This window comes from Panulirus ornatus, chromosome 9 (assembly GCF_036320965.1).
Source record: "Panulirus ornatus isolate Po-2019 chromosome 9, ASM3632096v1, whole genome shotgun sequence".
Lineage (NCBI taxonomy): Eukaryota > Metazoa > Arthropoda > Malacostraca > Decapoda > Palinuridae > Panulirus > Panulirus ornatus.
In genome coordinates this window covers 22,312,810-22,340,314 of record NC_092232.1, presented here as the reverse complement: position 1 = coordinate 22,340,314, position 27,505 = coordinate 22,312,810, and the positions used below count along the sequence as shown (strand labels likewise).

General features: G+C 41.9%; 2 protein-coding genes across 2 annotated transcripts; both read right to left on the bottom strand.

Annotated features, from left to right (window-relative positions):
* Positions 1–146: 146 nt before the first annotated feature.
* On the bottom strand, positions 147–18,818 carry LOC139750269 (uncharacterized). The gene is made up of 4 exons (XM_071664843.1): positions 18,681–18,818; positions 17,645–18,276; positions 15,875–16,398; positions 147–1,373 (listed from the first exon to the last, which is right to left on the bottom strand). The coding sequence occupies exons 1-4, from the start codon at positions 18,712–18,714 to the stop codon at positions 542–544; spliced, it is 2,022 nt and encodes a 673-aa protein (XP_071520944.1). The 5' UTR covers positions 18,715–18,818; the 3' UTR covers positions 147–541.
* Positions 18,819–24,284: 5,466 nt separating this feature from the next.
* On the bottom strand, positions 24,285–27,251 carry LOC139750266 (uncharacterized). Its single transcript, XM_071664840.1, has 3 exons — positions 27,107–27,251; positions 26,281–26,894; positions 24,285–25,432 (listed from the first exon to the last, which is right to left on the bottom strand). The coding sequence occupies exons 1-3, from the start codon at positions 27,135–27,137 to the stop codon at positions 24,818–24,820; spliced, it is 1,260 nt and encodes a 419-aa protein (XP_071520941.1). The 5' UTR covers positions 27,138–27,251; the 3' UTR covers positions 24,285–24,817.
* Between the last annotated feature and the right edge of the window lie 254 nt (positions 27,252–27,505).

The window sequence follows — 27,505 nt, the reverse complement described above, 5'->3', positions numbered from 1 at the left end:
AGATACACTGACTTTAATACAATACAACATATGCGTCTCGTTGCCTAAGTATATCTTGAGAAAAAAGAAATATTGGTAATCCTTATTCACTGTAGGAACTTGAAGGAAATGCTTAAAGTTAGAAATAATATAGATGGGGCATAGTTGATAAGCATTTATTTTCGTTTTTGTAAATGAGTACATTACTAAAATAAAAAGCAAATGACACATACAAAGAAAGATAAATTACATGACATTTTGCACATAAGGTTCATGAAATCTGAAGTTAATACATTATCATCACTTTGTGACACATAAGTCTACATTAAACAAGGATCCGAAACTTAAATACATAAATAGTTAAATAATTTTCTAATACGGTTCCCATGCGTATACACAGTGTATCTTTGGCATATAGATACAGAGAGTGACTATGAGACTAATATGTGTAGGTTGGAAGTATGAGAGGTCATGTAGAGGAAGTTCAGAGGTCAGGGGTCAGGTATAGTCCAGAGGGGAAGGTTGAAATGCTGGGCGTCTGGTGTAGTGCAGAAGGGAAGGTTCACAGGCTGGGCGTCTGGTATAGTCCAGATGGAATGGTAGGTACGGGAATGGTAAACCCGTTGGCTCCATTGCCATTAACACCATTACCATTAACACCATTACCATTTACACCATTACCATTTACACCATTGCCATTTACACCATTACCCGTAGTGTACCCATTTCCATTAACTCCATTACCATTGGTAAAGCCATTGCCGTTACCATTGGTAAATCCATTTCCATTGCCATTAATAATTCCATTTCCGTTGCCATTACCGTAGCCATTGCCGTTACCATTGGTCACTCCATTGCCATTACCATTGATAATTCCATTTCCGTTGCCATTACTGTAGCCATTACCGTTACCATTAGTGTAGCCATTACCGTTACCATTAGTGTAGCCATTTCCGTTACCATTTGTAAATCCATTTCCGTTGCCATTGGTGTAACCATTACCATTGCCGTTGGTAAAGCCGTTACCGTTACCGTTGACAAAACCATTACCATTACCGTTACTATAGCCATTGCCGTTACCGTTCACTCCATTACCATTAACGCCATTTCTGTAACCATTTCCATTTCCATTGACACCATTACCATTACCATTACTGTACCCATTTCCATTACCATTACCGTTCCTGTATCCATTTCCATTGGAATATCCGTTTCCATTTACTCTGCCGTTTGAATATCCATTGCCATTTATTACCCCATTTCCATTACTCAAACCATTTGCTCCACCATTAGCATATCCATTACCATTAGAGTAACCATTACCATTGAGAACTCCATTTCCATTCGCCGCTCCATTTCCATTAATTCCACCATTGGAATACCCATTTCCGTTCACAATACCATTACCAACGCCGTTGGTGTATCCATTCACCCGACCGTTTCCGTTAATGACACCATTGCCGTTAGTGAAGCCATTTCTATACCCGTTACCATTTCCATTCACAATACCATTCCCATTCCCGTTTCCGTTGCCGTAGCGACCAAGTCCATTTCCGTTTCTGTGTACGCCGTTACCATTTACGATTCCATTGATGCCATTCAAACCATTACCATTACCATTGCCGTTAACTCCATAAGAATAGCCTCCATTTCCATTACCGTTCGCACCATTTCCATTTCCGTTTCCATTTCTGTAGACACCATTACCATTTCTATAAACCCCGTTGCCATTTCCATTTCCATTTCTGTATGCACCATTGCCATTTCCGTTGCCGTTGATGTGACCACCATTGCCATTGGCTCCGTTGCCGTTGAAACCATTGACTGGAGGTAAGTAAGTTAATCGTGTTGCCAGGGATGTCCCAAGTACACCTGTTGAGAGAGGAGCATGATTACAAACTGGACTTCAAACACGCCATTTATGTATTGTTCTGGAAATGTTATCATCCGTAGATTGATGGAGAAGGGAATCATCGATCTGTTTTACATATTGAAGCAAAGTATAACATTCAGCTTAATGAAATAGAATCTCAGTTTTTAATCCACTGTTTTGCTGATAGAGAGGTGTGTGAAAAGCCATCCTAGGCACATGAGCAGTGTTGGGACCAATAGGCACATGAGCAGTGTTGGGACCAATAGGCACATGAACAGTGTTGGGACCAATAGGCACATGAGCAGTGTTGGGACCAATAGGCACATGAACAGTGTTGGGACCAATAGGCACATGAGCAGTGTTGGGACCAATAGGCACATGAACAGTGTTGGGACCAATAGGCACATGAACAGTGTTGGGACCAATAGGCACATGAACAGTGTTGGGACCAATAGGCACATGAGCAGTGTTGGGACCAATAAGACTTCTTTAAGTAAGAAATAGTTCCTCAGAGGAAATTCATTTGGTACCTTTACAACATCCCCAGCATTTGGAAAGCAGACATTTTGATGTTATGTGAAGTTTTCAGGACAGAGTAGAGGACATCGTTATGCGCAGCATATTACTGCAGGATTGAAAAGCAATGTTCTGAATTTTGATCGTGGTAGACTAGTAAGATTTGGAGAAATGTAGATGTTGCAGAGGTCCAAGTTAAGAGAGGATATGTGTTCAGGGCAAGAAAAGGAACGAGTATGAGGGTGAGGAAGGAAGAGAAAAGGAGGTAAAAGTATGTGGAATGGAATCACCTCTGCAAGAGTTTTTCTTCTCGAGAGTTGGCTGCTTGTGTGCCCCGACCATTAGCTAGACCTCGCGATATTTCGGCAGACTGCTGCGTCTCATTAGTACTGTGTGGCCGTTGGCAACTCAAGGGTGGGCCGTTTTGATAACTGTGCCTTTCCCTACACCTAGAAGCTGTGGAACTCTGTTTTCTCATGTCTTTCCCAATGACTATGACCTGGCACCTTTTAAAAGATAGGGTTTTCATTTCCTCCAAAATTCATAAATGTTTTCCCTTGTCTCTTCCTTTTGCCTTTCATGATCCTCTCTATATGCAGTTTAAGGCCCGGCATTTATGTGGTTTTTTGTCTGTGACTGGAGCCTCCAACGTAAAAGAAAGAAAACTAGGGTTAGAAGATGAATAAAGTTGATGCATAAAGAGAAGGAAAATGATAGGAAATAGGATTGAACCCAGAGGAGCAGCACTGTTGACAGAATAAAGGGAGACGTTTTGCTTAATCGAAAACTTCTGCGAGGAAGTGACAGAAAATGGAGCTTTGCATCAAAGAAAATGAAAAACAGAAAAGAAAGAAAACAGGAATTTATACCATACCCTTTCAGATACTTACATATATCAAGGACCTCAACAAAAGACGCGCTAATCTCCCCCGAGAGAGGGAAACCAGAGGCGAAGCATAAAGATATCACCAGTACACCTAGTACTGCAATAGTAGTGATGGTGATCTGATAAAAGGTAATGAGACGCTAACTGCCTAAGAAAGTGTGAATTGAAGAGAATTTCAAAGACTGAAATTAGCAAACGTTAGAGAGATAAAAGGTTATCTAGAAGGGTTACAACGGTCTTCTTTCTTCGGGTAAAGCTTCACAAAGGCATGCTTCCAAGAAGGAAAGCTTGGGCTTTTATACAGCGAGCAAGGACCGACGGTGGCTTAGATTCAAACTCCTTAGGATATGATAACGTCTGCCATTCAGACAATACACCTAATCCTCTTGTAGATTAGATATTACTTGGACGAATAGAGATATCAGGAATATCTGAAATGAAACAACTCTCCGTGGCAGGTGGTCATACAGCAGAGGAAATGTACGTAATGTCTTCAAAGCTGGGAAACTCAGGATCATGAGGTGTATAGTAAATGGCTGATGCGATGATACTTATTTTGTATTAAATATATGATATACATATATGAAAAACATTATCAATATAAATAAAGTCATTACTTACCGGCCAGTATTAGGTAGGTGGCAATCTTCATATTTGACTAATATGATAACCACAACACAGGGAAGATCTATCCAGGCTTCGGGTTGGCTTTGGTTGTCCTGAACCAGAGCAAGAGTCGAAGACAACTGGTTGCCCACGAGGAGAAGACGAGGAGGAGCAGAGAGCGGGAGTTGTGCTGCTGGCTCCACCAGACGCACCTTTATATACGTGGTCGTGAACAGGAACCTCAGGGTGTTCAAGGTCGGATGTCGGGGAAGAGAAACTGCATAGGTCAGCTGATGTTAGGCAAACACTGTAGGTCAGGTCAAAGTCGTGGGGTACAGCACAAAAATTTTAACCGATCTCTTCCTAACCAGGAAAGACTGTGGATATCAGTTGCTGAAAATAGTGTGGCTTCCATTGTAGCTAACATGTAAAAAAGCAAGACTTCATGAATGACAAGTGTAGTGAACAATCATCTATACACTGCCATGTCATTCATTCCCATCTCTCGCTGGATCGTCAGCCGGGTGACTGCAAAGATGAATTCGGCAAATGGCATTACCATTTTTCAGTTGCTGTTAACTATATCATCATCTTACATATCTTGGATCTATTTGTCACAGTTTATATCAATAATCTGTGTGAGAGTTACTCTCTGATAGATATATATAAGCGTACTGTTTACCGTAATACCAGGTAGACTTTTTTTTTTCTTTTTTTTTTTCGTACCAATATCGTAACCTGACCAAGTCTTGGTTCCTGGCTGAGGAGCCGTGAGTTTGGATCGTGCCAGACGTTCACTTACCGCCTCCTGACTTAAGTAACTGCTTCCGGATTTACAATAGCGTGCTCAACTCCATCGGTACGACGACCTAGCTCTTCCAGTACGACGGCATAGTGCAACGCAGCCAAGAACCACATAATCTAGAAGGTCTTCCATTGTACAACACCTGGACTATCTCTTCGAGAAGGAGATTCTTTACCTTCACCTGAATTCATCTAAATCTTACCGTCTGCTCAGAGTCAGTCAAACGCTGAGGATGATTTGCTGAGCTGTACCATGTCTCGGACCTGGAAAAGATCTGTTTTTACGGTTTGGATTTGCTTTGGACTTGTAATGCGCGAGTCCCTCCCTCCCTCAAGAATATGAACTAACCAGACGAAGCTCATCTACTCCCGTAGCCGGGCCAGCGTTCCTCTACCCCGCTCCCTCCTAAGGTGATATTCCGGCCAACGTGAGTTCAGTACATGAGTCATATTGTTCTTAATTTCATAAACCTATTAAAAGCGCTTCTTGACTATATTGTGTTGATTTTGTCCAGCACTGTAGTGAAATTGATGATGACAATTACCTCACCGTGCCTGATAAATTTAATGAAGGACAAATACAAATGCCAAGATCTTTTACAAATGTCCGTTAGGTTAGACGTCTATGCCACTGTGCTACATATCTGTGTCCACTTTATTCTGAGTCTTTTTCTGACTATGTATGTGGACTTGATGACCATTGAAGAATAGTTTTTATAACTATCATGCCAGTGAGAAGCAAACATAAAAGTCATCTTCATCGAAAAGTTAGCATGACTTGCATATAATGCACAAAATCGATCATGATGACAACAAGTGATTCGAGTGATATGAGAGAACGTCATACAGAGGTGAAGAGTGAGGTACCTGGCTGAAGGCTCAACAGATCCCACCACACCTGTTACATAAGACAGCATGTCTACCGTCGTCATTCTCCACGTTGACGATAGGGTTGCATCCAACATGTTGGTGAGAAACTCTTTGATGAATGATTAATTAGATTAAATCCTTAGAATTCGAAAAAAAAAATGGACCGTGTGCATTTTTAATTCACAGAGCAGTAGGCGAAAGTATCAAGCATAACTGACTTGTGTATTTCAAGAATCTCGTCTCGCACAAACAATTTGGATTACAAAGTTTTCCCCATCTCTAGTTTTGCTGTTCTGGGGCTATGCCATCTTCAAGAAACTGTAATACTTTATCGAGGTCAAACTTCCAAACAAGGGCAACCTATACTTTATTTTCTCTTTTTCGCTGCAAATAAAAGGCATCTCTGAAGATACCTTTCACCAGAGATCCCTCGAAAATCGAATTGGTTTTCCGCAGCCGAGAAAGTAAGTCCTATAAAACAGAAGAATAAAAGATTAGCTGGATTATTGTGATCCATCGCTTGCAGTCAACGTCGGGTCATAAGAACATAATGGCCATAATCATGAGAACGATGACGAAGGCCACAAGATTTTGCTTTGAGGATTTCCTCCACTCACAACTTTGCTTACGGAAGTCCTGGTGATTGTAAGAGGTAGGGGGTGAGGATGTGAGCGCTCGCCGCCACGGTTCTCACTGACCTGACGATGAGTCTCACTCTCACATCAGGTAGGTGTATCCAAAGGAATAACCACATTTTCTCATGAATATTTTGATCTTCTTCTTCTTCTTCTTCAGTGGCTTTGAGGAGCATCAGTAAAGTTGACAAGTGGGGCAGACGAAAATGAGAACAGTTTGACTCCGGAACCCTTAATTAATGGCTATGTCTTAAGTGGATACACAGATGTTCACCCTGAGTTATTGCATCAGTTGCATCTTAAGCATCTAAGAAGTTCTGGGACTTGTTCGCTGCCCACAAACATCCAGGGTCAGTCTGCCTGTCACTCAGTACATGGAGATCCTTCTCTGTCGCACCGAAGGACTCGCTGTATGAGAAAGCATGAGTATGCCAACAGAGGAAAACCAATAAGGAACGAAAGAATGATTCTTTTCATAGAAAAGTTATCCTCTCCGGAGAAGAAAAATATCCTTCTATAGTTTTGCTGACTTACAAATATATCCATATTACATCTTCAGCCATAGTGTGTACCTATTAGGTAGGATCACTCGCTACGGTTACTGTAAACACAGATCTACTAATTTCTGAAAACCCAGACAAAAGAAAAATATTCTCTAATGCAATACGAGAGTAAACTTTGCAAATGTATAATATCACCCTAGGAATCTGTCTGGAACTCGTCTCCTGAGTTGGTTCAAAATCTCGAAAAGATTCCACGTTGAGTCGATTCACTCTCCCTTTCCAGTTATACAAAAGTGGTTTTATCATGATTGGAAAACATATGTAAATATCGAATCCATCCTAGATAGGTTTTCACTTAAGCAAGTTTCTGTATCCTGTGTCGTGACTCAACGATAAATGTGGGGGTTGATTTACTACAGTGACCACCTCGTGTGTGTGTCCCCCCCTCTCTCAAGGATACATGGTCGAGCGACTGTGATACTTGTCTAAGACTCATAGGATTCTGCATCTTTCCGTCACACAACACCAAATGATACATGAAAGAGTAATATAAAACATATGCTGTTCACTTTCATAATAACTACGTAATAACTAAGGCGAATAACTGCGTCATTGTTGTAAGAATATAATACAGATTCCTGGAAATTATGACACTCGTTCATACCTCTTTTCCTATTAGTCTCACACAATGTGAGTGGCCTTCCACAAACAGATTATGGGCTAATGGCTGGTTATGACGAGTCTTTTGTTGTACTGAGGAAAATTCTCACGCAAATGACTCCGTCGGTGAAGGAGTTCTTTGGCCTCTTGAACACGACGGTAAGACCCCCCTGAACACGACAGTAAGACCCCCCTGAACACGACGGTAAGACCCCCTGAAGACGACGGTAAGACCCCCTGAACACGACGGTAAGACCCCCTGAAGACGACGGTAAGACCCACTGAACACGACAGTAAGAATCCCTGAAGACGACGGTAAGACCCACTGAACACGACGATAAGACCCACTGAACATGACGATAAGACCCACTGAACACGACGATAAGACCCACTGAACACGACGGTAAGACCCCCCTGAACACGACGATCTAAAGTCACACAGTCATACCCAAAGTCGGACCGCCGTACTTAAATAGGTCGTATCGTCGTGCTGAAAGATATAGAAAATAATTTTTCGCTCTAAAGTAGAAAATATATATACATATTGCCAAAAATTATATGAGATTATAGATAGTAGCAAATTGTAGAACTAGCTTCAGCCCGAAACTCCAAACATAAGTGAACTCAGATCAGATGAAATGAGACTGAAAAAAAAAAGAATAGCATCATTGATATCAGTCTGCAGCACAGGATCGCCAACTGAAACCATCACAGTCGTAAGGGCAACCCGATCCTCTCAGGTCCCATCGTGTCCAACTCACGAGGGTGAGAATAAGAATGACATACGAAAAAAATACTGTGAAATGGAAATCAAAATTGAGTTTCTGTATCACCTGAGAACAGCAGCCCCCAGCAGGTCAGACTTTCTAGTCTGTCTTGCAACATCGGTGCCTGATTGCCTATGTCTACACATGTGTTGTTTATGGGTCACTAATGGAGGATACCAGCTTCTCAGGTTAAACTCGAAGAGGAGTACTGCATTGCAATACTTTCATGACGTCAGCGTCAAGATCTTTTTTTTAGCATTGGTTATAGATTGTATTATAACAAGATATATTTTCATCTTCGTTTGAAAGTGGAAAGAAACTATAATGTTCCAAATGTAAGGAACGTTCTATCATGTTTGATAGTTTGTGTCAATGGTCTGATCACGAGAAACATGTTCGATCATTTTAGCAAAGTCTTTGCTAAAGTACTTACACTTTCAAGCCATAGTCTGTTTCAAGGAACCTTCGTGAAAACTCTTTGTCTCTAGTTCTTAGTGAAAGGTGTATTTGATGATTTTAGGATCATTTCCGCACGTGAAGAAGACAGTGAGGTATGTTAAGTCTTGTCTAATTCAATTGTTTCATGATGTCAAACTGGAAGGAAAGGAACGAATGCCTTCATCTTCTTCAAATCATTGATGAACTATTATAGCAATGTTCTTAAGATCCTCTACTTTTTATTAACTCTTTCCACTGTATCTAATCTGAGATCATCCCAGGATTATCCCTCCATATACAGAAACTGTGGTATAGATGAGAAAGAAATGGTAGAATCTGATGTAGCATTGCAAGATCTCGTTTTTGTAACATCTAATACAGATCAGTGACTTACAAATCATATCACAAACTTTCCAGCCACATCCAACCAGCCAGTCAGACTGACTATGATCAACAGTCAATTTACAGCTTAGTGATATAATTCCAGCCAAGAGCAAACGACTTGAAAATTTGACCCTGAATGTAAAATCTCAGAACAAATTTTTGTGTTGATATGTGTGTTGTATAGTACGTATCTATTTTCTTTTATGTTGGAGGTTCCAGTCACGTACAAAAGTCCACATCAAGGCCGGGCCTTAATTGAAAAATAGAGAGGATTATGAAACGTAAAAAGAAAAGACAAGGGGAGAGTATTTAATGATCTTCACGTTTGATAACTGTTATATCTATCAACTCTTCACGTACACAGGACTGAATTATAAACAGGCGACCACAGATATTTTGACCCACAGCTATAATGGTCGGAAGACGCACCGACCAACCACGGAAGGAGGCCCAGACTAATCTCGAATACAGAGTCATTGCTGTTTGATGTACAACTTCCTGGCTGATAAAACACCAGTTACCCACAATCGTCCAATAATGTTACCCTCCAGCAGAACTTTTTCTTTCGGTGGATTGTATGAGGCGAGTTCACAGCCAGACTACCCATCGAGGTGACACAGACCTATGACTAAAGGGATCATAGATTCGCAAGAATCTTCGAGGGAGGACAAGCGATCAGAGCCGCCTCACCAAGCTTAAATGTACAGTGTCCGGGGCGAGTGACGTGGAGATGCGATGGAAGATGTGCGAAATGATGCGTGGTATAATAAGATCAGTGCATACACATACTGTGGATGCAGTTGATTTAGTCAACAAACCGTTTTTCATTATATCTCTATCATATCTGTCTATCTATCAATATATCTATCTATCTGTATATCTGTATATTTATCTATCTATCTATTTATCTATATATCTGTATATCTATTTATCTATCTAATATATATATATATATATATATATATGTGTGTGTGTGTGTGTGTGTGTGTGTGTATGTGTGTGTGTCAATCATAGTCAACAAGGCTAGCAACTGCAGGACTGATATAGATGTCGCATATTCATATTTTCTATATCAATGATTTCATTTCCATAAATATTTTTTTCCATCATAAGGTGACTTGACGCAAGGGGTGATAGAGAAGTGTTGTTCAATATGCTCTTGGACTCTATGTACACACACTAATGATTTTTGTTCTATCATACATGTATGTCATAATCAGATTCACAGTTCAGGAAAAACGTAAGATGTACAACCCACGACTTTAGACAATTTTCCAAACGGGTTAATTGATATCCGATGTAGTCAATATGTAAACGAGAATAGATTGTCATGGACTCTTTTTTTTTATTATTAGACTGGGTTCAGACAGAGGACATTCCCATGGTGTCGGTCAGCGAGTGTTCACTGTAGCTTCCGTACATATAATACAGACACAGGATGTTGCATGAGCGGGGCATAGATCATCAGCCTCCCAGTGTGTTTGATGTAGGCCAGAGGTGAGAGGCTAATATGGACTATTACCTTCATTACAAGTTGCTTGTGGTGGAGCGCAGCCATTCCTTGCTCTTCTCTCCACCGCCGGTAACACAGCTCTGTTTTATGTCAACCGGTCCGTTCTCGTCGCTTGTAATGCTATCAGAGTCTCCTTAAACGTTACGTTCAGATGGGTACCAAAGTCTTTTTGCGTCTGTGAATGTGAGTATGTATGTGTCCTGTACGGGGAGGGAGCCTTATTCTCCTGGGGCCCTTATGACTTTCGTTTGTGTGTGTGTGTGTGTGTGTGTGTGTGTGTGTGTGTGATCCTAGGTTATATCTTTTGCCATTATTGCAATCACAACCATTTCTATTGTCATATTGGAAATTGCATCTGTTTCTATTGTTAGCCCTGAAACTCCTTCCAGATCTGTTGACGTTCTTAAAGCCGCAACAATGTCTACCATCCAGTCACAATGCCCTTTCCATTTATCGCACAGCTGGAACGTCCATTACAATATGTAACACCATTACAAGTTACTCTTACTTTGTCTATAGTCGTTTGGGTGACCATCACCAAGAAAACATCAGTTGACATTATTTTTATTTGCATAGCTGTGGAAATCAACACTGAAGAGTTCGTATATCCCATGCCTTGTTGTGTGGCTTTCCAGTTGGGTACACAGTTCTTAACAACAGCATTTCTACGAGTGTCATTATGGTGACGTAGGACTAACTGCTGCCATTTCCGTCGCTGCTGACATCGAAACCACAGTTGCCGCTGCCTGACACCGTTAGAGCCAAACACTATATCACTGATGCTTCGATATACCTGTTCTCAAAAGAGAAAACACTCTCTTTAAACAGTTGTAAAGGAATATAGGATATGTGATTTCATTTTATGCTGGTGAAATGATTTATTTGACGACAGATGTTCTACATCTGGGCACCACATGATCCCAGGATGGTATATAGGTTGGAAACAGACTGCTGGGTCCTGGCAAGGCAGTTTGTGGTAACAGAGGAGATCAGAAGGAGAGAGTTTAGTGTGAAGGAAAGTATTGAGGTGAACATCAACATTTTTCTTCGAAAGAAATCCTGACTTAAAACTCTCTATGAAAGAAGTTATGATGAAAGTGTAAGGCGCTGATGAATAGTCACTGAGTATGACACTTTATGTATGATTATACATGAAAACACATCATAAACTTACTGGGAAACCTTACAGCTCCAGTGATCGAGGACGGAATCTCTGTCCAGAAAAACCCCCCTCAACTCTATATGTGTTGCTCTCCTCCGCTGGCTCGACGATGAGGTACACTCAAGTCACAGATCTGTCTCTCCGACAGCACCATAGAAAACAGGTAGATCTAAGAGGATTACCGAGGGAGCAGATGGATCATGCTCGTCTCAGGTGGTGTGAACTAACCATCCTCTTCACGCCGAACTCTCCTGAGAGGGCGCGTCGTGTTCGTCAGCGCTACTACAATTCACATGGTAACGACCGGACAGAATGTGGTGGAATAAGAATAAGAGTAAGACTATGAATATCACAATGAGTACAATATGAATGGTCAGTATGGGGCTCCCTTCTTCAGAAGAAGGTACCCGAACTAAATCCATAGTGATCTTCATACTGCGATACTTCCGCATACAAGAGGTGTCTGATGATCACTTTAGGTCCATCTACGTTGATGTGAATCATCCCGAGTGGTGTTTATTAGGAGCCTCAGAGAAGAGGGTTCGAGAGGAAGACAGAGAGAGATGTACCGCGGGATCAGCCAAGCATCGCTTTATATACTTGGTCGTCGGTCCAGCATTCCAGAGGGGGGGTTCAAGGGCGGTTGTTGGCAAGAGAAACTGCACAGGTCAGCAGTGTGGCTGTTATGACGAGGTAACCTGCTCTAAGTCAGGATGCTCAGATCCTTAGACCTGTAATGGTGTGTTACCATTTTCAGATTGCGTGGTCCACGGGGATGTAAACAACTTTAAGTTTAGCATACACAGAAAACCCGCCAATGAATGCTAATTTATCCATTATCATTCGGCTCAGCATGACAGAGTTAAACTTATCCTTCCAGTCTATGTTGTATGGGGTATTACGTATTTGCACTCCAGAGTTTATTGATGATGAGTTTGAGAAGATATACTCTATTGGATCCAAGTTAATGTATCCTAGATCTTTAATTGATAAATCCCTTAAAGTTGGCAGTGAAATTATCTTATAGAGTTGAACCCAAACCTACCATTGACACCAAGAACCTTTTATTTCTGCCTTTTAATGATGATTTTACTTTACTTCTCATGTTGCTTAAATCCTTTAATATAAATGTTGCTTTCAGCTACAACAATACTATAAAGAATATCTTAATGAGGAACTCACCAGAAAGTTCTACGGGATGCATCTAGAGAGAACCATGTAGAAATTGTGATAAGTTTTATGTTGGGCAGACTGGTAAGGATCTTTCTGTTAGAATTAAGCAACATGAATATAGTATAAGAAAAGAACAAAAATCAAATGCTTTGTTTAATCATGTTAAGAATTATGATCATTGTACTGACCGGAGTAATGCCATCTCAGTTATTAGCTCTGACTCCTGTACCACAAGAAAAATCACTGAATCTTCTATTATTAAATACACAAAGAATTGTAACGTTAATATTAGTGAAGGTCTATACAAATTGAATAGTTTTATTGTTGATAAAATTTTGTGATAGTTCCCCTTCTTGTCCACATAATAAGTTTATGATAAGCTTGATGCGAGACTTGAAGGCACCCAACCTCCATTGGGGTTGTTACTTATTTACCAAATGGCGTCCTAGCTACGTTTCTTCGATGTATATCAACTGACAGTTATATTTCTTTCTTGTATCTTCCCTGATGATGTGATTATTACTTTGTTTCTGTCTCTTGCGTTAGCGAGACGAGAGAATGGCCCAACCCACCCACATACACATGTATATTCATAAACGCCCACACACGCACATATACATACCTATACATTTCAACGTATACATACATATACATACACATTTGTTCACACTCGGTCTCTAGCTGCCATGTGTAATGCACCGAAACCACAGCTTCCTCTCCACATCCAGGCCCCACAGACCTTTCCATGGTTTACCCCAGACGCTTTGCATGCCCTGGTTCATTCCATAGACAGCACGTCGACCCCGGTATACCACATGGTTCCAGTTTGCTCTGTTCCTTGCACGCCCCTCACCTTCCAGTATGTTCAGTCCCTGATCGCTCAAAATCTTTCTCACTCCATCTTTCCACTTCCAATTTGGTCTCCCGCTTCTCCTTCTTCCCTCCACCTCTGCGAAATAAATCCTCTTTGTCAACCTTTCCTCACCCATTCTCTCCATATGTTCAAACCATTTCAACACTCTCTCTTCTGCTCTCTCAACCACGCTGTTCATTTCCACACATCTCTCTTACTCTTTCATAACTTACTCGATCAAACCACCTCACACCACATATTGTCCTCAAACATTTCATTCCCAACACATCCATCCTCCTCCGTACAACACTATCTATAGCCCATGTTTCGCAACCGTATGATAATGTTAGAACTACTGTTCCTTCAAACATACCCATTTTTACTCCCGGAAACAACATTTTCTCTTTCCACACATTCTTCATCGCTCCAAGAACCTTCAACCCCCCCCCCCCCCCTCCCCCACCCCCGTGACTCACCTCCTCTTCCATGGTCCACTCGCTGCTAAGTCCACTCCCAGATTTCCAAAACACTCCTCTTACTCCTGTTTTTCTCCATTTAAACTTACCTCTCAATTAACTTGTCCCTCAACCCTACTGAACCTAATAAACTTGCTCTTATTCAAATTTACTTTCAACTTTCTCCTTTCACACGCTTTTCCAAACTCAGTCACCAACTGCAGTTTCTCGCTCAAATCAGCCAAATCATCGGCGAACAACAACTGATTCGGTTTCCGGGCCCTCTCATCCCCAACAGACTGCATACTCGCCCCTCTCTCCAAAACTTGCATTTACCTCCCTAACCACCCCATCAATAAACAAATTAAACAACCATGGGGACATACACACCCCTGCAGCAGACCGACCTTCGCTGGGAACCAATCACTTTCCTCTCTTCTTACTCGTACACTTGCCTTACATCCTTGGTAAAAACTTTTCACTACTTCTAGCAGCTTACCTCCCACACCATATACTTTTAAGGCCTTCCACGAAGCATCTCTGTCAACCCTATCATATGCCTTCTCCAGATCCATAAATGCTACATACAGACCCATCTGTTTTTCTAAGTATTTCTCACACATTCTTCAAAGCAAACACCTGATCCACACATCTTCTACCACTTATGTAATCACACTGTTCCTCCCCAGTCTTATGTTCTGTATGTGCCTTTACCCTCTTAATCAATGCCCTCCAGTACAGTTTCCCTAGGAATACTTAACAAACTTATCCCTCTGTAGTTTGAACACTCAACTTTATCCCCTTTGCCTTTGTACAATGGTATCATGCAAGCATTTTGCCAATCATCAGGCACCTCACCATGATCCTTACATACAATGAATGTCCTTACCAACCAATTAACAACACAGTCACTCTCTTTTTTGACAAATCAAGAGCAGTACCATCCACACAAGCCTTCTTGCCGGATTTCATCTTCCGCAACGCTTTCACTACCTCTTCTCTCTTAACCTAACCATTCTCCCTGACCCTCTCACATCGCACAACACCCTCACCAAAACATCCCTACATCTGCCCATCTCCCCTTGTCCCCCCTTCATATTTCATTAACAACAGTCCATTATTAGTTTATCATATAAAAGAATGATAGTATTTTGTCTTCCTGAGAGACATTTACAAATATGACCACCAGAACTGACAGGTTAGATAATAAATGCACAACATGTATATCATATATATTATATTTATTGTATGTGATTTATAGAACATAGGCGTATGCAAGCATTCGGAACAAGTAATTGATGACTAACGACACATCAATGGTGAATACTATCTGTTTTCTTCAATATTTTGCACGGAATATTCACTCGTAATATTTTTTCTAAATTCTAATATACCTGAATATCTTAGTAAAATAAATAAGCATTTTTGCGGAGACGAGAAATTCAGTAAAGTGAGAACATCAACAGAGAGAGAGACAGAAAGATTTTTTCTTGGCGATATGCATCGTTAGCATATCGAAGGTAATCTTTACCACAATATATGATCAACTCTTTATCACACTCGTAGGTGAGGAAAAGCATCATATAGAGTATACGTAGTCCCCTCAATTATCAGTTCTAAGTTGCGGTCTGATGAAGAGAAATAAGATTTCTCACTAAGTTTATCGGGTGGGCAGTCGTATATCCTCAAGGCGTTGAGGTTGACGTGTTAGACGGAGGCGATCAGAAGTTGGGTGTCCGGTACAAGCCGTTGACTGCAGGTGTGACCCCGTTGCCATTGCCGTTGGTAATGCCATTGCCGTTTCCGTTTCTGTATCCATTCCCGTTAATACCATTGCCATTTCCGTTTCCGTTTCCGTTTCCGTTACCATTGGAATATCCATTTCCGTTGATACCATTACCATTCCCGAAGCCGTTTCCATTTCCGTTTCCGTTGGCAAAACCGTTACCATTGGAATATCCATTTCCATTAACCGCACCGTTTCCATTTGTTATGCCATTTCCATTGCCGTTAGAATATCCGTTGCCATTAGAGTATCCGTTGCCATTAACACCCCCATTTCCATTGATTACACCATTTCCATTTCCTCTAACACCGAAAATCCCATTACCGTTAACAATGCCATTAACGACGCCGTTGGAATACCCGTAACCATTTCCGTTGACGACTCCGATCTGAGCGTTGAGACCATAGAACTGTTGGGCGGTGGAACAGTCGAAGTTGTACCACCAGTCACACACGAAGTACTGCTGGTTGAAGACGGTGCCGTTGGGACAGAGGAAAGAGTCGCTCCTGCCATCTGCCTGACAGATGTGGAACACCTGCCGAAGACAAGAGACATTAGGGAACCACCTGTGCAAAAACAGTATCATATGGAAATCCATGCTCTGTCATGTTATGTGTAAACATATCTTAAAGACCCATTTAACTTTACTGAGTAATCTACATATATACATATACTTTGTATTAAGTTCTACCCAAAGTGTCTTGGCAGAGTAACTTACAAATGATTTAAGTATCGAAGCAATATATATTTCTGGATTACAAAACATTATTATTATTATTGTTATTGAATCTGAATTTACAGAATCAAAAGTGATTTGAACACCCTTTTAATTCATAGGAATATTCGCGTGATATAAAGTTCAATTCGTTTGTTTGGGAAAAAGTACATAATTCATTTATTATTTCTATATAGTTATATTCGATAAAGAACTAAGATTATGTTACTTGACTTTCCATTAGACAATGTCAAAGTCTAATATGATATTCATTCCCTGTGTAATAATGCCAAGATGATTAGTTATATCATTCATACTGAACAACCATCGTACTCTAGATACCCAAGCAGTTGGTGAAGACTCACTACTCATCAGGTACTCACTATATCATGTGACTCACGGTTATACCGACATCCGGAACTACACACAGTGAGACGCACCTTGCAGCAGCAGCAGCCCTGACAGCTGATATGAGACTTACCTGTGAACTGCATCATCATCATCATCATCATCAATATAAGACTCATTTACCATTTAGCCTCTTAGGCAGCTTCATATATACCTTTGAAGTTATTCTCAAGTAACAGTCTGGAACTCATCTAGGCGCTCTCTTTGAGGGAAGAATAAGACTCACCTGGCAGCCAGCCTCGGGGCACTATAAGACTCACCTGGCAGCCAGCCTCGGGGGCACCACTATAAGACTCACCTGGCAGCCAGCCTCGGGGGCACCACTATAAGACTCACCTGGCAGCCAGCCTCGGGGCACCACTATAAGACTCACCTGCAGCCAGCCTCGCGGGCACCACTATAAGACTCACCTGGCAGGCAGCCAGCCTCGGGGGCACCACTATAAGACTCACCTGGCAGCCAGCCAGCCTCGGGGGCACCACTATAAGACTCACCTGGCAGGCAGCCAGCCTCGGGGGCACCACTATAAGACTCACCTGGCAGCCAGCCTCGGGGGCACCACTATAAGACTCACCTGGCAGCCAGCCAGCCTCGGGGGCACCACTATAAGACTCACCTGGCAGCCAGCCAGCCTCGGGGGCACCACTATAAGACTCACCTGGCAGCCAGCCTCAGTATCAGCGTAGTATCCGGGGATTTGTCCGGCGCAGGAGAATCCGGTGACGGGGACAGAGGCCAGGATGGGGTAGTCCACGCCGGGCACACCTCCGCCTCCAATAGCTTGACCAAGGGCAAGGATGGGGTCCACGTACCCGTTGTACACACCGTTCCCGTTAATGACACCGTTACCGTTGTAGCCCCCGTTCCCGTTAATGGCACCGTTACCGTTGTAGCCTCCGTTCCCGTTAATGGCACCGTTACCATTTACAATGACTCCATTTCCATTGCTATAACCACCGTTTACATACCCATTTCCATTTCCATTACCTAGAAATCCATTCCCATTGCTTATGCCTCCATTGCCATTTGCGAAACCATTGCCATTCGTATAACCATTACCATTGCCAGTCAAGCCATTACCATTACCATTGCCATTACCATTAAACCCATTAGAATATCCTCCATTTCTCGCGCCATTTCCATTCACCACACCATTCCCGTTTCCATTAGTGTAAACACCATTGCCATTTCCATTGTTGAAACCACCGTTACCGTTGACTCCGTTGCCGTTGAAACCATTTGCTGGTGCGAGATAATTTAGGTTCACTGCCAAGGATGCCCCTACCAGAGCTGGTGAGAAAAGGAAACATGATCGCACAGTGAGGTAAGATAATAGGAACATCACATTCCAACCATGAATGGCCAGTAGAACGAAACCTATCGTTAAAGTCTTATATATATATATATATATATATATATATATATATATATATATATATATATATATATATATATATATATATATATTTTACGGACAGTTGTATGAAAACGAAAATACTATTTCTCTCATTTCTTTTTTCATATGAAATTTCCTAAAAATAAATCTATGATTATAAACTGAAGAACACATTTCTTTTTCATATGAAATTTCCTAAAAATAAATCTATGATTATAAACTGAAGAACACATTTCTTTTTCATATGAAATTTCCTGAAAATAAATCTATGATTATAAACTGAACAACACATTCTTACCTGTAATCATCAGTTGCGTCGTAATGATTTTCATTTTCGGGAGTGTTTTTTTTTTCGGGTCGGCAGTCTCAAAGGTGTATGAGTTTCTGAGCTGCTGAGGAACAAGCGCTCGAAGACAAGAGAAGAGAGCAGGAGTTGTGTGCTGCTGAGCCAGGCAGGCTACGCTTTATATACGTGGTCGCCAGGCAAGCACTCGTGGGGGAGTGGGGGAGGGTTCAGTTCAAGGTCGGATGATAGTGAAAGAAAGTGCATCATGGCTGCGTGGGTCCATGTGTGGATGGATCATAAGATTAAGTAGAACACTCGAGGCTGAGTCAGATTATCGTGAGCTGGAGCACACACACACCTTCCCTCCCCGACTTACTCGTCCACTCATACCAAAATGCATTACATTCTAACGGAGTGATGAAGACGTGAGTTTGAAATTACGGGTCGAGCGCGTGATGCGCCAGGAAGGCTTCTGAGGTTTGTGCCATTTGTCTAGCCTCAGTAAATTCGACATTTTTCGCTCCTTCTCCATAATGCTGGCTAGAGCTGTCATATGCCCAGGTAAATTAGGGTTTTGAAACTGAATCTTTCTCTTTATTCAATTAAGGTATGATGATCACTGGTCTCAATTTCGTTTTTTTCTTTTCAGATTAGACAATAAATATAAGAGATTTCTAAATGTAGTTAGTCTCCGGTCTAACCATCTCGTACTAATGTTGATTCATGGTAACCAAGGCACAGGTCACTCGGGACAAAGTGAAATGGATATTTCACCATTCATACGCCCGAGTGTAACGGATTTTTAACCCACAATTTTGCATAAACTTAAACTCCCTCGGTACACCGTGTCATCGGAATTCTTCCTGCTATGAGCATTGAGCAAGTACAACGAAATTTATAGTTTAGGATTAGGTAAAGATACAAGAAGGTAATTATAGTGGCGAGAGATAATTGAAAATTACCATGAAGACATGCAAGTAATATGTGTCGATCACGCAACATCTGCCTTATGTCCCGAGCATTTAATATTAATAGTCTTTCACCAAGACCACGTATATTTGATAAATTTAAGGGAAAAAAAAAGTGTACAACGAATCATAAAGAAAATATGACTAGGTATAATTGGTTTTGGACCATAGGTTTAGTTTCATAGGTGTGGGCCAAGGGCCAGGTATCATTAATGGTGAAAAATATAAGTTCATTTGCTTATAATGCTCAGTAAAGTTTTTCGATTAGACTCTAAAATGATTAGGCCCTGAAATATAATCTGGGAATCAAGTGTGTGTGATGAAATACACGTAAACAACGCATGAATTGAACACAAAATCTTAACTTTAAGTTTTACTGACTAACACTCTTGCTAATTGTACTTTCATCTGTGCAACTCATATTCTCTCATTCGTCTCGGTCAATATATCGAATGAAGTCTATCGGGTGCTCAAAAGCAATTGTAGATACATTCATTTTTTCACTCTTCTGTTTTCGTCTTTGCAGTCCAATAATATACATATCAAAACTAAAAGACAGGAAAAAACATTGAAGTACTTCACATGACATGGCCCCAAAGCAGGACCCAGTCGCATTCCTCTCGGATTTGAAGATTAGATTATTGAGTTTGAGAAAGAATGTAGTCGGAATTAATTTGAGCTCTTTAAAGTACTTGTGAAGAGATTAAATACGAGAGACAATTCCATGTATTTGCTGTCTGGGGAAAGATGGAAGTATCACAGTCGATCTTCGTGTGGTTTGTTAACACACGAAAACTATGGGAAAGCAGCGGAGAACGGAGGTTTGGATTCAACATCACTGTAGATGTAAAAAAGAAAATGGATGAAGAGCGTTGATAAGGCGGATGGCTTTTGATTCCATTCTGGCTACGAGAGATGTCGAGGAAGAGCCAACCCAGATATACAAGAGGTATTCCATCCTGGGATGGATGAAACCCCTTGAATATGGACCAACTCCCCACAAATATTAATGATAATGATCATGATAATGATGGTGATGATAATAATGATAATAATATTGATGATGATAGTAATAATAATGATGATAATATGATAGTAATACAGATGATAATATTGATAACAATAATGATATCATCAACGTACTTTTAAGACCAATATCTTCGTACGTAGATTTTGAGATGTTCGTCATGTCAAGAATCCAGGAAAGAGACAAAGATTATGATTATATCCAACATAGTCATGCTATCGTGTGGTTGAATTTGATAATTTCAAAAAGAAATAATCGAAAGAAAAGAACTTGGTGTAGAAGAAATATAGGAAGAAATTATTTTTAGTGCATTGTTGAGTTGAACCAGATGATTGCTCGCCTATTCCGAAATGCTCACATGGTAGAACACAAGTTGAGAGAGAGAGAGAGAGAGAGAGAGAGAGAGAGAGAGAGAGAGAGAGAGAGAGCAGGTTAGAGCTGAAGGATAATCATTTACGGAGGCAAGAAATAGGATAAGCGATAGGTCGGAACTCTGAGGTATACTCCTGTTGTTAGGGTGAGTGGTAGATGCCTCTTCGCCAACGCCTATCACAACAGAACATCAGGAGGAAACTATATGGTAGAGGACAGCAAGAAACAGAAAAGCCAAAGGAGAAACGTGTAAGCCAATACTTCTGCTACACTCTTGCAGATGTTTTTGAGATGTCGAGGGCCAGGGAAGGTCATCAAAAATCGTGAGAAACGAGGACCTTAGGTAGGTCACAAAGGAGAGATCACTGGCCGGCCTTGCTCCGCGAAAGTCGTGGTAGTGATAAAGCGAATGTGATCCTAACTGCTTATAAACTCAAACCTGAGGAAGAGTTTCGGAAACTTTAAATAGAAAAGTGACGATGATGGAGTGATAGAAAGAAGGATTAGAATGCTTTCCTTACCCTTCCGAGGAACGGAACTGGTTCAGACACACACTCACATATGATACGAAGGGGTAAGCCACCTGGTCCATAAGTCTCATCTCCTGGAAGCTGAGGAAGAACTAGGAAGACCTTGCAGTTGATGGAGGTCGGGAGTGGGTAGAACTTGTAACTAAATTATTCATTATGAAATTAGAAGAAAATAAATGCCGCAAAAAAAGCGACTTTATTAGTATGTGAATTAGCTATTGAGTTATCAGGTCAGATAAGAAGTGAAAAAGTTGAATTACATAATATATATATATATATATATATATATATATATATATATATATATATATATATATATATATATATATATATATATATCTTCATACTTGGCCGTCGTTTCCCGCGTGAGCAAGGTAGCGCCAGGAAAGGTGAAGAACGGCCCCATTCGCTCAGGTATATGTGAGTGAATGTGTTATGCCATGTATAATACACCCAAACCTGAAGCCCATACCCCACAGCCAGGCTCTGGAGATCTTACCGTGGTTTCCTCTGAACTCTTCAAAACCCCGGTTTTGCTAGCTTACAGCATGTCGCATCTTGTACACGACATCGCTCCAATTCTTTCTCACCCTTGCACGTCTTACACCCTCCTGCATGTTCAAACACCGAACACTCAAAACCTCATTCACTCCATCCTTTTGCCAACTCCTCGGTCGCCCCCTTTCCTTGTTCCCTCTACTTCCGACATGGATACCCTCGTAGTCAGCCTCTCCTCACTCATCCTCTCCATATGCGCAAACCATTTCAACACATTCTCTTTAGCTCTCTCTTCTTACCCCTCTTCTCACCACTCCTCTCTCGAACTATATATCATATTTGATCTACGCTCCTAACACCACAAATTGTCTTTAAACATTTTATTTCCAACACAGCCATCCCTATTCCGTACGATTTTATCTAAGGACCATGCTTAGCATCTGAGGACCGTACCTAGCATCTAAGGACCATGCCTAGCATCTAAGGACCGTGCCTAGCATCTAAGGACCGTGCCTAGCATCTAAGGACCGTGCCTAGCATCCACACATCACCATTATACATTCATTCCTCAGTGCGCTCAGGACCATCGCTCTCTCACACACCTTACGGTTCACTTCATCTCCCATGTTCCCATTCGCTGTCCTGTCCAATTCTATGTATCTCCAGCACTGCACTTCCTCCGTGTTCCCTCTATCAAAACTCACTTTCCCAATAACTTGTCTCTTTCCACTATTAAACCTAATATCTCAGATTTTATTTGCCTCTACTTTCAGTTTTTTTCTTTTTCCTTCCACACACTCTTCTAAACCCCGAAACCAGCCTCTGCAGGTTCTCACCCGAATCTGTCACCGGCATCGTGTCATCAGCAGATAGCAACTGAACAGAAATTGATGCTAAACCCGAACAGACTAAGGGCATACCACTATCCCCCAGACCCTTGCATTTACTCCCCTCACCTCCGCCATCTGTGAATGCAAGAGCCATTACAAACACCTGCCACAGACCCATCTTCGCCTGGAACAAATCATCCTCCTCTTTTCGTGTACGCGCACGCGCCTCACTCTCTTCACACACACACACACACACACACACACACACACACACACACACAGAAACACACATACATATAAGCAGGATGAAACAGAGCTAAACAGTTGTCATGTCTGATTACATAAGTCTGTACGCTTTAGCTCCGAATGAAGCAGAGCTTCGCAACACTAATATTCATCAAGAGTACGAGAAGCGTGCATCTGATAGAAAAGACTGCATCTTTGTGATATGTGGAGGGAAACGTGCGGTCAAAGGGCTGAACCAGGGCAGATGAAGCGGTCAAGATGACCCATAAGGACTTCTTCAGGACTTAGGTGTGGATAGTTGGCTCTAGTTACAACAGGGCGTGCTGTTAGTGAGTTGAACTAAGGCAGATGAGTTAGTTCAGGTAAATGATTGAGGTTTCCATGGGGCTTGGGTGTGGATAGTAAGCTCTCGTCTGGTTGCATCGTAGGTGAAAGCTTGACAATAGGTGTATGCAAACAAGGCTTATTGTTCGTTTATTCCTGATACTTCCTCACTTTGTTTACAGAATAACACTAAACAGATCATCCACTTCTGGTGTTTTACTGTTTACCTTTTTTTACGTTCTGGTTGATTTTTCTTTGGCTATTCAGTCACGATATGTGAATCCAACTTGTACCTTAGATGGGATGGATCCATCATGGTGAATAGTTTTTATCTAACTGCTATTTGATAACCGCTTAGTAACAGTAAACAGTCTGCAACTTTCTTGGTATCCAGAAAATAGATCGAAATTATGTATGTGAGAAGGTTTTTTTACGTTTAACCTCACTCTAAGTAGGAAGATATATGAACCTTCATGTTAGCGAGGCTTCTTAAGACATCTCAGTCTTTTATATCACTATTTATCGTCCACTAGAAAAGAAACATATCAAGCTATACATAAACGGCTTAAGGAAGGTCTTGCATTATGAAACAAACATTCTATACAAAAAGCAGGGTGAGGTATCTGTCTTTTCTGGAGTCCATTAATCTCTAGAAACATTAAGCAAATCAATCAGGTCTAAATAAGAAAGACATGAATATGATCATTATGGTATTGTATTTCTGTGACAGTGATATGTAGTACATAGGTATAGACTTAGCCGTATACAAGCATTTACAACTTAAGGTTGAATTACACATGAGATGAAAAACTCTTCAAAGGTACACAGGGAAGACTATCGTCCACATTTACAACATCAATTGAAACGAAACTGAATTCAGGTAAAGTTATTTGATAGACACAGTAATATTTTGTTTTTGGTTGCCTAAAAGTTATATAAAAAAAAATCTGTCATCAACTTCAATTAAGAACAGAAAATCAGCGAAATAAGTAAAAAGAAAGCTCAAGCCAAAGGGAAAAAATATTTTGCCAGAACAAGACGCATTGGCACTGTGCCGAATACATTTTCTTTTCTCTCTGATAAAGAAGATAATAAAAGGTGTATTGGAAGACTTGATTCGTCGATGAAGTAAATAGGTACAGCATATTAGGCACGTCAACACAAGGATTCACATTGCATGATATAACTGACGAGATTCGTGTATATTTTTAACCGCGTACTGAGGAAGAGGGATTCACGCGTCTCCTGCATCATTCAACGAATCATCTTGAACTCCAGCAGGACTTGTGTGCTTACCCCTCGAGAGGCTGATACGACGCTGGAGTTGAGGCTGGTGTGTGTGGGGTCACGTCCTTCAAAAGTTGGGTGTCCGGTACAAGCCGTTGACTGCAGGTGTGACCCCGTTGCCATTGCCGTTGGTAAAGCCATTGCCGTTTCCGTTTCTGTATCCATTTCCGTTAATGCCATTACCATTCCTTAGGCCATTTCCGTTTCCGTTAACAAAACCATTGCCATTAGAATATCCATTGCCGTTGATACCATTTATGAGACCATTTCCGTTTCCATTAACAAAGCCGTTGCCATTAGAATACCCATTTCCGTTAATGAATCCATTTCCATTAACCACACCGTTTCCATTAGTTATGCCATTAGAATATCCATTGCCATTTCCGTTGCCGTTAGAAAAACCGTTGCCATTAGAGTATCCGTTGCCATTAACACCATTTCCATTGCCTCTAACACCGAGAATCCCATTACCGTTAACAATGCCATTAACGACGCCGTTGGAATACCCGTAACCATTTCCATTGACGACTCCGATCTGAGCGTTGAGACCATAGAACTGTTGGGCGGTGGAACAGTCGAAGTTGTACCACCAGTCACACACGAAGTACTGCTGGTTGAAGACGGTGCCGTTGGGACAGAGGAAAGAGTCGCTCCTGCCATCTGCCTGACAGATGTGGAACACCTGCCGAAGACAAGAGACATTAGGGAACCAGCTGTGCGAGATATGTAGGTTGGGACTGTCGTTGAAGACAAGGGACCAAGGCTGCAATTATTGCTGGCCCAAATGCCATTGCTGTGGGGGGAAAAAAGATAGGATATCATGTGCCATAAACGTAACATCATCTAGTCATGAAGTGGAATAAGAATAGATTTTTGTTCTCAGACATTGCAAGAGAAACTGATAAAAATCATGATAGTAGTCAGGGTATTATCTAAGGCCCATCTGGCAGCTAGTCTCGAGGGTAATAAAAACTCGCTTAGCAACCAGCACTATAAGACTCACCTGGTAGCCAGCCTCGGGGGCACTATAAGACTCACCTGGCAGCCAGCCTCGGGGGCACCACTATAAGACTCACCTGGCAGCCAGCCTCGGGGGCACTATAAGACTCACCTGGCAGCCAGCCTCGGGGGCACCACTATAAGACTCACCTGGCAGCCAGCCTCGGGGGCACCACTATAAGACTCACCTGGCAGCCAGGCTCGGGGGCACCACTATAAGACTCACCTGGCAGCCAGCCTCGGGGGCACTATAAGACTCACCTGGCAGCCAGCCTCGGGGGCACCACTATAAGACTCACCTGGCAGCCAGCCTCGGGGGCACCACTATAAGACTCACCTGGCAGCCAGCCTCGGGGGCACCACTATAAGACTCACCTGGCAGCCAGCCTCGGGGGCACCACTATAAGACTCACCTGGCAGCCAGCCTCGGGGGCACCACTATAAGACTCACCTGGCAGCCAGCCTCGGGGGCACCACTATAAGACTCACCTGGCAGCCAGCCAGCCTCGGGGGCACCACTATAAGACTCACCTGGCAGCCAGCCTCAGTATCAGCGTAGTATCCGGGGATTTGTCCGGCGCAGGAGAATCCGGTGACGGGGACAGAGGCCAGGATGGGGTAGTCCACGCCGGGCACACCTCCGCCTCCAATAGCTTGACCAAGGGCAAGGATGGGGTCCACGTACCCGTTGTAGACACCGTTCCCGTTAATGGCGCCGTTACCGTTGTAACCCCCGTTCCCGTTAATGACACCATTACCGTTGTAGACCCCGTTCCCGTTAATGACACCGTTGCCATTTACAATGGCTCCATTACCATTACTGTAACCATTTCCATTTCCATATCTGTTTCCATTTGTATAACCAGCAAACCCATTTCCATTTCTTAAACGACCGTTGCCATTATTGTAACCATTTCCATTTACCAATCCATTGCCATTAAAACCGTTTCCATTTCCATTCACCCCATTGGAAGAGACTCCGTTTCCGTTGCCAAGCCCATTCACACCATTGTTATAAACCCCATTTCCATTACCATTACCGTTGCCATTGACATAACCACCGTTACCGTTAATTCCATTGCCGTTAAAACCATTTGTCGGGGCTAAGTAGTTTAGATGTACAGCCAAGGACGCACCAAGCAGAGCTGAAGGAAAGAGATGATATTCCTGTAATATCATACAGTGATTACAGTATTATCTATTGTAATGGATTAATCTTGACCTGAAAGAACTAATATATAATTCATATAAAGCATATTTCCCCTATAGGCAATCAAATATATAAACTAATTTTTCTGCACTAAAGGAGCTGTGGATAAAAATAGTTGTCTGTATATAAACTCAACTACATCCTTACCCACAAATGTTAGATGACTTGTAATCTTCATCTTTGCCAAATTCCAAAGAATTCTTTGTATATATTCAGTCTTGGAACTAGATCCTGTCGACTGTGGCTCCAAGTCGTCTATGTTATACCTATGAACAGAAAACGAGGAGCAGAAAGCGGGATCTGTGCTGCCGTGTCGTGCAAGCACCGCTTTATATACCTGGTTGGTCGAGGCAAGCACTCCAGGCAGTTCAAGGTCTCATGAGAGCACAAGACACTTATCTAGATCAATGCGTGGCTGGTATTAACTAGAGCAGGGCGGATGAGGTCAGGCTTCGTGAGGAGGAACGCACTCTTCCCGACTTTCTTTGCCATGTTGGAGGATGTGAATGTTTCCACACACAGTTAAGGGGATTCGTCAGGCGGAGC